This window comes from Rhopalosiphum padi, chromosome 4, assembly GCF_020882245.1.
Source record: "Rhopalosiphum padi isolate XX-2018 chromosome 4, ASM2088224v1, whole genome shotgun sequence".
Classification (NCBI taxonomy): domain Eukaryota; kingdom Metazoa; phylum Arthropoda; class Insecta; order Hemiptera; family Aphididae; genus Rhopalosiphum; species Rhopalosiphum padi.
Window position 1 is genome coordinate 7,688,535 of NC_083600.1, and position 14,781 is coordinate 7,703,315.

Genomic DNA, 14,781 nt, shown 5'->3' on the forward strand with positions numbered 1-14,781 from the left:
AGAGCAATGCGTTAAAAAAAGAATTTATAATAAAAAAAATAAAAATAAAAATGTAATTTGAGGGGTAAAGTTAAAATATATTTAGTGGACTACAGAAAGTAAACCTTTTAAAGATATATTCGTATATTTCAATAATGAAAATATAGACGTTCATCGAGGTGAAAACGTTTGTTAATTTATTAATATTAAAATATTAAAATCGAAATCGGTATTTACTTTACTAGACGTTATCTTTGTGAGAAATTCATTAATTTATCTATTGTCAAAGGCTTGAACACTTATTTAGTTTATTTATTAACATATATTAATATTAATAACATTAATTAATATTGCAACTGAAATCAAAGTAAATATAAATTCATACAATAATAAGTGTTGAAACAGTGGTAATTTATTTAAAATACAATTATTGTAACTACCTATGTTATTACACTCGAGTGATTCACTCAAATTTAAATATAATTTTCAAAATAAGAATAATAATATATATATTTGCTTTTATTTTTATACATTTGGGAATTTAAATAATACTGATAGTTTAATAATTAATTATACAGTATATTCATTGAATTAATATAGGTAGGTAATTTTCTGCTAAACAATACAAAATATATTAATTGAGGTTTTTCTATTGTTGTGTTAAACAATTATTTTGAAAATGAAAATCCAATTAAACGATTAAAATTTAATATACCAGAATGAACACTATTAAAGGTTATAACTCAATTTAATACGAAATATTATTTATAAGTTACATTTAAATATATAATTAGATCAAGTTGGGTCTTAAATTTGGAAAAAAAAAGATAGTTAAACGTTTATTGAGAATTGAAACAATTTAATTTTTTTTTTATGATTAATTCTATTTAGAATTTTAGATGTAATACAATCAACATTTATAATTTTATAATAATATAATTTGTCTTTATTTTTTTTATTTCTTAGTTATATGGTAATTATTAACGTTGTTTTATTCTCGATTTAAAATTATGTCATTCCCTATCAGAATTATATTATTATACCTAATATGTACCGTTACACTATTTTCACATTTTTAAATTTCTTTAAATTTTAGTTATAAACAGTTACTACTTAATACCTTCATTTGTATTCAAAGCTACACATTCGTATACGACATAATATGATTAAATCGATTATATATTATATTGAATCATTATCAAAATCGGTTAGAACTATAACTATTAAACACAAGATTCGATTTTTTAATGTTTAAGGAAATCATAATATGATTATTTTTGTTTAGTTGATTGATTATTATTAAGGCTATTGTAAAATTGAAAGAGGTATTAGTATTTAAAGTCCATTTTAAAGTTAGTTATTTGTTTACGCCAACAACATAAAAACAAATATAATTTTATAGTTTATACTTTGTAATGTAAAAGAAAAATTGTATATGACCATGATACAATTCGGTTAATGCGAAAACTTTTTTCGATTATAAAATTATATCGATTAAAAGATAAGTGAGTATTACGTTATAAAAAGCCTGTGCTGTATTAAATTAGATATTGAACGCATTTGTGTGATAGAGTTTGATTTTTTGGTATACGCAGTTTTAAAATATTCGCTGAAAAGTTAATCTGGGTGTGACCGTCATACTTTGTTCGACATTTCCGACCAAGTGAACTTGTACAGAACTATTCGATAAAACGTTCAATATATTTTATTTGATTTATTAAAAATACCTCGACAGCCACGCCCGAATAATGTTTCCTCTTCAAAAATGGATTTCTTCAGACGCGTACGATGATAATAATAATAATAATAATAATAATAATAATAATAATATTTTAACCGATCATGTCGAGGAATAGCAAGATTGAAACAAAGCGACCAATTATAAACGTTTCGACGAGATGTTTGTATAATTTATAATATAATAATCACGCGGAAAACATGATTATACTTCCGCACAATAAAAACGCTCTGCCAAGTCGTCCGCAGTAGTATAATATACTACAACGTTGACGGCAGATTTGTAGATATATATATATATATGTATAAATTGTGAATGATAGCCGTAATATGTATACGCTCAATTGTTGCACGTAAATATCATTTACCCAAAGCACTGATAACACTGCATTAGAACGGTCGCTTTAATTCCAAACGAACGACGTCGATGTGACGGACGCACGTCACAATACAGTATTATTGTGTACTCGGTACACGCATATCAATTTGAATATATCTGTTAATAATAATAATGTTTCGGATCACCAATTAAATTATATTATTAGTATAGTAGTTATCGCGTGGGTGACGGTATTGCAGGTGTCTGATAGATAACAATATGGGTACCCAATATAATATTGTAATGTCGTATATATTGTGTTACAACTAAAATAATAGCAGGTCTGACGCTATCGTGTACAGTAGTTTTCGTCTAAACAAAGGATTAAAATTAATGATAACAATCAACTCGTATCACCCGTGGGTGATCTCGAGTCTTTGTTAATCACACGTGGTATAGGTATATAATAGTAATTAGCCAATGAATACAATACGGAAATAAGATCATAGTACACAGCACTATATTATTATCGTAAAATTTTGGGTTCTAAGGAATGAGCGATTGTAGAAAATTTAAATTTTTTTGAAGATTTTAGAAAAAAAAAAGTAAATAACATCGTGCAAGGAAACATTTTTATCTGACGGTACTCGGGTAACTGACCTGTAGTATTAGACTATAAAAAATGTTTAAAGTAATAATATATATTTTGTATTATAGTAAATGTGTAGTAATTTAAAATAATTTCTCTAATTAACTAATAATCATATATGTAAATATATATTAATGATTTTTGTAGTAAAAAAAAAAAGTAGCATAGTGGCTAGCTCCCCTCTCTCTTAATCCATCGCTTTAAATAAAAGTCACGATCCGCGCGGGCACTCATTGCAAAACTTCATGTTTAGGGTTCGTTCTGTACACATACTATATACACTCTATACACCTATATGAAACGGAACCGTCTATTTGATATTGTACCTACTGTGTAATGTATTATACTCGACTTAAAATTGAACGCGTCACGCATAAGTCTCCGTGAGTGTTGCTCAAATTAAGTTTTATCGCGATAATAATAAGAATGCAAATGACAATTTTCTATTATATCATGTGTGTACAAAACTATACACCAACGCTGTGGTATTAAGAAGACTTCATATACTTAATACTTATGTTGATATGAAAATTGTATATAATACACATGAACAGTATGTGCGCCGCTTGAACTTTTAAGTTAATGTAATAACATACGTATAGGTACACATACATTCGTACACAAAATCATTGAAAATTTATGTTATAGCTATCTTATCATAATATATAGGTATTCAAAATAGAAAAAAATATGTAGTACGAAAGTTTTTTTTTATACTACTAGGATACAAATACAATTCTTTGTAAATTTTATATATTTACATTATTTTAGTAGATCTTTAAGGGGTTGATTTAAGAAACTTAAAGGAAAACATATACATGTAAATATTATGTAATTTACAAGTAATTTTAGATATTTGAATATTTCTAAATAAAAAAAATATTGTAAATCATACATTTTTGCTATTTTTTGAATATTTATTATTTATATAATAAAAACATGGTTGTAATCTACATGTTGAATCACCCTGTATATATCCAGACGAGTACATAGCATGTATAAGTCCTTTCCTGGTAGTGTATTAAAATATAGCTGCTACCTATCGCAATGTACATAAACGTACTTGCCCGTATAGGTACGTGACCGAACGACGGCGCTCCATAGAATGACCTCCGAATTCCTTACATAAATGAGCCGGACGAAACGTCTTCTCGGCAGACGTTCTCTATACCTTTTGCGAGCGCCAAAACCATCAATCACCGGCCCCCGATCTCTCTCTTACGTATAATATGTACAATATATTTCCCGTTTATCTCAGTGCTTATAGTCGTAATTCCCACAACCATCGTCACCACGACGCGGTCAACCAGAAGTCCAAATACCTATTGTAATAATAATAATAATAAAAATACCAAAAACGAAAAGTCTCTGCGAAGACCACTACAGTTGTGGTGGAACAAAAGCGCATTCCATGGTCAAGCTTATCGTTGGATTTTTATGTGCATAATATTATGAGCCTTTTGACTATCGAAATTCCGCACAAGTATGAAGCAATATATTATGTATCGTATCTGCATATAATACACAAGATAACCTACCATTTGTCCCGCTTGTTATTTTATTTTACTTTTTTTTTACTTATTCAACTAAACGCATAAAATGGAAAATTGAGTAGGGCCACCATACATAAACATAATATCAGGTAGTTAAAAATACTTCATAAATAAAAATCCCGTTATAAATTCCACATAGATTTTTTTTCTCTAGACTTTGACTGTTTTTCGCACTACAATAGGAATATAAAGTTAATTAAATAAATATGCCGAGCATAAAGTTTTTTTTTAGGCAATCTTCAAATAGGTTTTGTTAAACTTTTTAATTTTTTAATTCCATAATTTATTCCAAACAAAGTTATAAATTCATAGCATGCACATACATTCGGTAATTCTGGCATAGTATTTAAAACAACTTTCAACTTGAATACATTTATAAAATAACAAACTAAATTATGTCAACGTTTTAACGAAACATATTACACTTAAAATTATGTATAACTTAGTCGAACGGTATTGTAATATTTTAGACAAATCTGTCCAATTTGTGTTAACGGACGCTTAATAATACACGCAAGCCATGTGTAGAACAAATAATTATTTAATTGTTTAATTTTAACTACAACAAAACCGTGTGATTTATAGAAACTCGGAAAATATTAATTGTTTTATTCGATGATACTATAATGATAGAACACTAAAATTCGTGCTTAGATTGCTGATGACGAGTGTATACAGATACAATTGAACCACTCTAGTAATTTCTTCACAATCGCATCACCTACATAATAATATATAGGCACCATTATTATGCTACTACGATAAGCATTACATTTAATCGTGAACAATATAAATCTGAGTTGAACAATATTAAACAACAAAACATATAAAACGACTGAGTAGACAATATTATAATATCAATTTGCATTTTGATACGACAATATAAAATATGTTTGGATACTTGTTGCCCTGAAAGTAAAATACACGAAGGAAATGAAATGTCCTCAAAGTATTTTACTTATTTACTTTGTATAACTCATATTTCCAATATTATAATTCTACGTGATGGACAGTAAATATTTTTCAAATTATTATTTTCCACGGTAGCATAATATATGTATATACACACCACTCACTAGCCACTGCAGTTGGCACTCGAGATGTGAGTGTACATAGCAGCGGCGGTGTTGGCGTCGGTAGCGGCGGTGGTGGTCAGCAAAACTTCAAAGTCCTCGTTATACACCCTCACGGTCAAGTGCGATCAGAGATCTAGAGGACTCGACGACGTTTTCGGCCGTCTGCCGAAATCCACCCTCCCGTTGTCGGAGGCAATGACGGTGGCGGTAGCAGTAGTATGTATAGACGCGTGACGGATGTGTGTGCGAGAAGTTTGGGGTATAAGTCCGTGAGCAGAATACGCTTTACGCTGCTACCGACCGTGACGGGCGGGGTGGTACTGCGGAGGGCGAGAAGGGGGGTGGGTGGTTGTGTGTGTGTGTGTGTGTGTATGCGGAGAAGGGGTGGACGACTCGTGAATCGATATAAGGGTGGCACATACCCCTCTACTGCTATTACTACCACCACACTACCGCACACAACCACCTCCGATTCCTCCACTCTATTGCGACCGCTACTGGTGACGTGGTGGTGATGTGTACATAGGTGTACGCTAAAATCGATATCGGGCGGACACACGCCACACGACTTAGAGGTTTCGTGGATATTTTGACATTCGTATATATATTATATTATATAAGGCGTAGCGGAGTGATGGCGTGTAGGGGTTGAACGTATAGGATATAGTAGACGGGTGGAAAAGGCGGGTATTGCGATTGTTAAATGATTTTTGGACGGATGGCGAGGGGTTCAAAACTTACTCTCCTGCTCTGCGTGCACAAACACACAAAATATAGGTTTTTCTAATGACCAATCGTAAGACGATATTAAAATTCACGGTTCGCGTGTTCCGAGTTAGTTTTCCAAAAAACCACGGAACAACATAATAAAACGGCCTCAAAACGAGGTTTTTACATTCAATTCCCCGTATACATATATAATATAATTGTATATATTACACATTATGTAGGTATACTGAGCTAATGTTGTAAAATAAAAATAAAATTCCACGCACGTGTGGTTATAGTTACCCTATAGGGCAGAATAATATAATATTATAATAAAGTAATGTGTGTACTACAGTACTACTACACTACTATGTTGTATACATAATAACACAACAACTAGATTTTCGGTCACACAAAATGTTATTAAAATTTACAAAGATCGAATATAATGTCAATATATTGCCAACTATAAAGATTTATTTTTAGGTTTTTAACGTTTTAAATGTTTTAATAAATGTTTACTGTTCATACACGTTTAAACCAAATTGATTTACTAAATAATAAATTTAAATACAGATATTATTATCCTAGTAAAATTATTTCATTATGATAAAACGTACAACTTTAAAATGCGGAAGACTAAAAAACTACAATAATGATTATAAATTACGCTACCTGACCTATACAAACTGATATGATTTAAATCAATATTTTTTTTTTATTAAACCATAATCATTAATATTTCGCGGTTTTACAACACGTAAGTAGGTAGCTTGTTTCAATGATAAATTAATATAGCTACCTAGTTTTGAAAATTGTATATACCTGTTAAGTTTATGGTATAAACTTTACTTAAGCCACGCCCATGTAAAAAACGTAAAAAAAATACAATTTCATATACTTTTAAAAAGCATATTGAAATACAAATATTCATACAATTTAATAAATATAAATGTAATGTAAAAACTATACAAATGCACAACATATAGCAGATATTGATAATTGATATTGTTGATACTTGAGTTGTATTATGAATTATTATTATTAAAATATGTATTTTATTTTATAATTTTAACATTTCATTTATTCTTAGAATATAACGTTCAAATTATATATTTTTCATACTAAATTTGATAATTTAAAATATAAATCTATATTTCATGAAAATACTTGGGTACTTATAACTGCACTTAACCTGTACTAAAGACATATTTAAATTACTTTTCAATCAAAAAACCCGTACAATTTATCGTTAGGTTAGGATTTTTTTTTTAAATACTGTCAAAAATGTTATTAAAATTAATAATATGTTTATACACAAATCGTATATAACCTAACGAATCACACATTTTAAAAAACCTTTGCAAAAAAACGTCATCGTCATATGCCTCAATATTATATTTTTATAAAAAGTTAACTATTTTTTTTTATGGTTTTATAGAAGCAATAAATGAATTGAACTTTTGTTATTATTTTCAGAGTATAAGAGTATAATTAATTAATTTTCTTCTTGTAAATAATGAGTCATCAAAATATAATAAATTAATAAAACGATATCTTAACTCACCAAAAATCATTCAATTGGCTTCAACAAGCGGCAACAATGGGACGATAATAATATCAGCATAGAAGTTCTAATAAATAGGTACAATTTCGTCCCCTCAATTTTCCCCATTGTTTATTCAATTTTCAAAAATGTAATAATAGTTGAATTTCAATTCATCTCAGACGTTTGTATATCTATTCTCGAACGTTGTATATTTAACATTTGTATTATATTCATTATATATTTTACAAAGTACGTAGGTCGTAGACTTAATATTTAAACCGGTATAGACGTTTTCGGGGTATGCTGAGGGCATACAGTATTAGGTTTAGTGTAGATTCACTGAAAACTACTATGCTATGATAATATAACATACTCTAGCTTAGCAGTAGATTGTGTTCTTGTTATAACACGAAAAGCGTGGTGAGAAAGGGTATACTATTATAGTGCAGATGAGCTTATGCGCTTGTGCGTATATTATATTGTTTCATATTATTATATATACGAGAATAGTGCACGCAAAGACTGGCTTTAACTCTGCAGTAAGGGCACGGACACTACTGCCTCTAAATAATTTAATTTTCGTTATGCAACTATACGAACTATCCATGAATTACTTCACAGAAACAACTGTTGTATATACATATATATATATGTGTGTGTGTGTGTGTGTGTGTGCGAGTGTAAGTATACAAACACGATGGGGACTATATGTATTATGAACTCGGCAATATCTCTGAGAAATAGAGTTTTATTTTTTTAAGTTAAGATGTACATATATATATAATATTTTTATGATTAATAACTAGTTCAATTACAATAAAAATTATTTAATTCCTCATAAAGTACAAATTGTATATTACTTGTGAAAATAATAATAAAAAAAATATCTTTATGTTTCCAAATAATATATTGTCCGGTATAAATACGATAAAATAATCAGCGAATTTATATTATAGATAGAACCATCTGGTGTCCGACTATCTTTTCTTCAATCGTGTGCCCATGTATAAATGTTTATGGTTTACTTTGTTTATACAAATGCACCTTTATTGCTATACAGTGGCGGTGTCGTTAGAAGTTAGGACGTTAGGGTCCTATCGAAACGTCAAAAACTTCAATCGTCATTCTAAAATCTAAAGCATAATTTATATAGATAGGTTCCGTCTCAGATTATCTCGAATAAGCGGTTTGCAAATTGCAATAGTTCAATATTAAAGAGGCAGGAGCGATGGCCCCAATAGGCTGTCAAAATGTATTATCTTCATTTCATCGAACAAAATAAATGATTTATTAAAATGTATACGATAGTGTTCGGAGTTTAGACCACCAATACGTATATTTCCATAGCTGATATAATAAATTAACTTTTTGTAATCACGATTATTTTATTATTATTCGTTTAAAAATCCTCAGTGCTATTTATTATTATTAATTGATTTTAAATGATTTAATTTAACTATTGCCATTTTTTAAAATTACAATAATAATGTGTATTAATGTGTTGGAAAACACACTTTTTTTTGTATGGCATCTGAGTATTACACTACTTTTTTCAAATTAAACACCGTTTAAATTTCGTACTTATATTATTTTCAGAACAAATAGTAAAAACTGTAGATTTACCTGTAATATTATCTAACAATTTTTACATTATCGGCTAGTATGTCAATGAGTACAAAAAGATTTGAATTAAAATTACATTTTATTTTTTGACACTCAATATATTTAATATTTTCAATTTGTGAATATGTTTTATACAAATAAAGAGGAACTTTTAACAATATTTCTTATAAAACTAACAATATAATAACCTTTATAATAATTATATTATATATTTTATAATTGTTTATACATCTTAACAATATAATAATATTAGGTAACTTTCTTACCTGAATTTAATCAAAATTAAAAATAACACTTACAATTTAAAAAAAAAATACTCAGAATGATTATGTTTATGTTTAAACAATATTCATATTTACTCAATGCCAAATGATCAATAAAAAGCTTCATAATTATATATTTTAATAATTACAAAATATAAAATGTGTACAGTAAATAAATTACTTAGTAAAAAGATATAGAATAAGTTAACATTAATCAATATTTACGATTTTACCTAAAGAAATACAACTCTAATAGGATAAAAATATATTTTAATGTTTATCTGATCTGTTGATAAAATTAAAAACGATGTCCTTACTGTGGACAACTTTGATTGTGATCCGATTGAAATTAAATACAATAGCTCCAACTTATAATTTAACAATAATTAGCTGAAAACAAATTGCGTAAATATAAGATGGTTGTGGGGATTAGCCATCAAATCTTAAAAAATCCACTCAATCTATACCTAAGAAATATACCATATATGTATACAGGGTAATTCTTTTATCGTTATATACACTCATTATTTCTTTAAGTATTAAGTTTTTTTCAAAATATTTTGTATTATGCTTTACTCAAACTGTATGTATTTTTTATTTATTTCATCTTTTTATTTAATAGTGAAACCACTATCTACTTTTGATTTTCAAATTGCAGCCTATATTTAAAATGTTATAAAATAATAGGGTTTTTTTTTAATGAATTTTAATGTTAAAATAATTATTTTTAATTTAACCGTTAGTGAGTTATAGCTTCTCAGAATTGGGTGGTTTGAGGTTGTTATTAGGTGTTCATCCTACAGGTTATTACGGCTGTGAGGCGTTGGTATTACTTAAGGTACAAAGTTCATCGCTGTGTCGATAGTCGATAACGAGATTATTATATATGAAAATATAATTGTGATAATATAAATATAATGTGATTACCAGTCTTCAGAAAAAAGAAGTATTATAAAAACTGAAAACCTCCCCACTTTGAAGAGCTATATCTCTCGCTAAAAAATTAACGAAAAATAATAATTTAGTATATTTTAAATGTTGGTTACCATTTGAAAATTAAAATTTGATGGCGAATTCACTATTAAATAAAAGGGTAAAAAAAAATGAAAACAATTCAGTACTTGATGAAATAATGAGTGTATAATGATAAAATAATCGGCCTGAATATACTTAATACATTTCTTTTAGTCATTTCTTACCTACTTATAAAAAAAAATATTAAATGATTAATTTTACGTATTTGTGCCTCTGGTTAAAACCGTGGTATTGTAAATCACCGTAATAATATGCGTAATATGCAGTGCTGCAAATTATGAAATTTACGTCTATCTCGGTGGCGTTAATAGCATGACAACGTTTTGAATGTTTTTACCCCTTTTCGTTAAAAAAAAATATCACGTACGTGAATACATATAGGAGTGTATGTGCGGAGGTGAGAGTCGTTATCGAGCGTGGTAAAGATATACCTCCCTCTCTCCCTCGTCACCATTATTTGCTCCACCGTCACACTCAAGGGTCTGGGTTTATTTGTTTTAAAAAAAAAAAAAAAAAATGACTGACTGGGTCTCGGCCAATGGATACGATGATGGTTGATGATGTGGCTGCAACAAAAAAAAAAAAAAAAATATATAAACTACTATTAAAAACCTCTTTTGTCGTTGAAAACGTTGTTTGTACAAGTGAAACGAAACGGTTTTCATCAATGACGGCCATTATAATTAGAATGAAGATTTTTCGAACGCACAGCGGTAACCTGCACGCTATTATAACAATATTCAGTGGAACAGTGTAGTAGGTATACACCATACATCGATTATAGTCCACAAGCTACGTTAAGAGTAAATTATGGAAGTCGTTAAACGGTGCAGCGGCGTTCGTCGCGCGTTGCAGCGGCCTTTCGTCTGGCGATGTTGTATTTTATAGGTACGCGTTTGGATATTGTGCACACGTCTCATTCGCTCAATAAGCCGATCTCTTCTTTTTCATTAAACATCTAACTCGCACTAAACTGAATAAAAGGTTTGGAAGCTATAGTATTTAATCAACTCTTTCAAAAGCATCGTAATAACGAGCCCGATTAATCCTTTCATCGATGACTTTCAGTAATAATCTGAAACGAAAATGTGATATCTCGAATAGGAATTTAATAGAAGAAAATAATCCCGATTCGTTCAAACAATATACCGAGCAATATCGATTTATTCAACATTGATGTATACAATAATTGCAGTGGCTGCAGAGTCACTGGTGTGCAGGATGGTTATTGAAACCTTCGTCCTTTGTATTTTATGTCATCAGTAACCATTCGAATAATCACATACGCAGCATGGTTCGACACATAGTCGTTTCTTTTTATCACCAAACTGTGTTCGAGAATAGTCGTTCAAGACAGCCGAGGGATGAAATCACTTCGGGGATATTTCTTATAGGAATTTTTTTTCGGATTCTCAAAAATACACTTTATTTTCGTAAAAACGACCCATAACATATTGTAGTGACTCAAAACTGTAAAATAAATACTTAAAAATATATCATTGAAACTAAATCGACAATATCCAATGTAGGTACTGTAATAATAAGCGGAATTTTGTTGGTAAATATCAATGCAATATTTAAAAACAGTTTTTACGATGTCACAGATAATAATAAAAACGAACACGAGAGATGAATAATTTATTGTTAATACGCGGTTTCTCAAAACGTTAAAACCGATAAAATAAAGTGCTTTTTAAATAGTTTTTTTTCCCGGATCACTATATAAGTTTGATATTATAATTGATTGCTAACCCCCTCTTTTCGTCTGGTGTTTCAGAATGGGGTGGAAGATCGTCGTGTGGATGATAGAATCCACGGTCGAGGTGCATCTGGGTTCAACTGCAGAGATGAGAACGCCATGTTAAGGTTTGTCGGTCGTAGTGGTCGTACCACCGCGATAATCGGAGCTCGGCAGAGTGTGACGTTAAACGGTGGCTGCAGTGCTTTCGTTCTGTTCAGGTTAACATGGTAGGTGGTCACCAGCCGCAATCGACGGGAGGCGCCAGCTGCACGGGCACTATGATGAACATACTGAACATAGACGCCGAGAACCGGGTGGTGCTGAACGTCGGCGGCATCAGGCACGAGACCTACAAAGCGACCCTAAAGAAAATACCCGCCACGAGATTGAGCCGGCTGACCGAGGCGCTGGCCAACTACGACCCGGTGCTAAACGAATACTTCTTCGACAGACATCCGGGCGTATTTGCTCAGGTCCTCAACTATTACAGGTCAGTGCTGTGGATAATATTATTATGATAACGGCCGCGGTACCTCGTGAATAGATTTCTACGGAAAAATTCGTAATTGTAAGACTTTCGTTCTTTTTATTATGTTGTTAATGTAATATACGCGTGAAAAAAAAATATTTCGATATTATTACTCTATATACCAGGGGCGGCCAAACGGTCGACCGCAAGCGATTTCAAAGTCTATCGCGTTAGAATTTATTTTTAGGCTACGCACACGAAAATTAATCATGGTGGTAGTTAACAACATTATCGATAAATGGAAGTCGATCCTCAAAGGTGAAGTATATTTTTAGTAGATCGCAGCCAAAAAAAGTTTGGCCACCCCTGCTATATACTGTAATATCATATTGTGGGTTTATATATATATATATCATTTGCACTCAAAATGGTAAGGTGAGCTTATTGAAAATTAATAAATCATATTTAGTTGAGTTGAATTAAATTTATGAATTTTAAATTATTAGTAAATAGTAAGTTCACGTATAATGTGTTTAACTAAAAGTTTAAATTAAAAACAGAGAACAATATTAATTTTGCATAATTAAAAAAGGTAATTCCTTTTTTTCTTTTCACAGTCGCGCGCACTTTTACAAATATATGATATAAAAATAAAATATTCAATTATTCAATATAATTTATTTTATTTTATAAACCTTTAAACATCATTTGTGCTTACTTTAAAAACATATATTTACACATTGAACAATATTTCTAAATCAAATATAAAAACAAAAAAAAATATTCAACGTAAATATTATAATAATTCATAATATACTGCTATAATAAACACTGTGTTTCTGTTAAACGTTAATCAAATGTATCTGATAATTTTTTTAATTTTTAAATATTTAAAATAATTGTACATAGTGGTGTAAACAAAGTATTGAAACATAAAATATTTTTTTAATTATGAGTTATGACCAATGACCATTGTTATACATAACTGTATAAATAAGTCATTTAATAATATATTACGTCTTTTTTAAAATAACTGATACATTATCAACATAATCACTGAGACTTATTAAGTTATTAATTTGGTAGAAAATAAACTATCTATTCATGTTAAAAAATTTAAGAAAAACCAACCTTTTGTCTCGTTTTATGATTACGTGTATGTTATGGTATATAACATTATGTTATGCGATAAAAATTGTACCAAATTCTTATACATAATAACATAATATACACAGATACCGAATATATATTCACAGTCCATATATTAAGCTGTCGAACAATAATATTTATAGCTACTCGAAGTTTATATTACTATAATGCAAATTTCAATATACATGAATATTAGATTTAAGGGATTTACATTTAAAAATACTATTGTGGTCTGCGTGTATATTGTTGTTATATGTATAATCAGCTTAAGCAGAAGCACGGTGATTCCGTTCACAGCATTAACTCCTGATCGGATTTAAAAGTATGAAAAAAAAAACAATAATAACATTGAATAATATAAAATACAGTTAGTAGGTATAGAACTTTACAGTAAAAATACATTTAAATTACTATATACTATATACTGTATAGTACCTTTATAAGTGTGTAAGTGTTTTATACCGTTTTAATGCATCAAACTATCGATTCATACGATTTTTTGGTTAAACGAAATTAACCACCATAATTAGGTATAGTATATTGTTAAGGTGCCCTTCGGTTGGATATTACAGTTTATAGTAATCTTTAGCCAAAGTAAATTAATTGTGTTTCATATTGTATGAAATGTAACACTTAAAAATTCACATTTTTTTTTTTTAATTTAATGGTAATTATTTTTAAACCTTAAAATCCTATCACAATTAAATATGTAAATCGTTTTCTTAATTAAAAAAAAAATATGCTCGTAATTAAAAGAAATTTACAAAATTATTATTATAATATTTAATAATATTTTTAAGGTACCCTGCAAAATGTATGCATGAAATATTTATAAGTTTTAATCGATCATATCTTTCTACAAGTTAACACGGAAATGGTATTTCATTTTTAACCAAAGATATATATATCGTTCTCATAGTTTGTCTTATAT

General features: G+C 29.3%; 1 protein-coding gene across 9 annotated transcripts in view; it reads left to right on the top strand.

Annotated features, from left to right (window-relative positions):
• LOC132928689 (potassium voltage-gated channel protein Shaw) overlaps positions 1–14,781 on the top strand; it is a 155,832-nt gene that overhangs the window by 47,289 nt on the left and 93,762 nt on the right. For 8 of the 9 annotated variants that reach the window (XM_060993529.1, XM_060993527.1, XM_060993531.1 and 5 more), the window contains 2 exons: positions 12,269–12,357; positions 12,451–12,722. In XM_060993529.1, coding sequence (XP_060849512.1) covers positions 12,457–12,722 — 266 coding nt within the window. In that variant the 5' untranslated portion in view covers positions 12,269–12,357; positions 12,451–12,456. The other variant, XM_060993535.1, reaches the window with a different exon arrangement.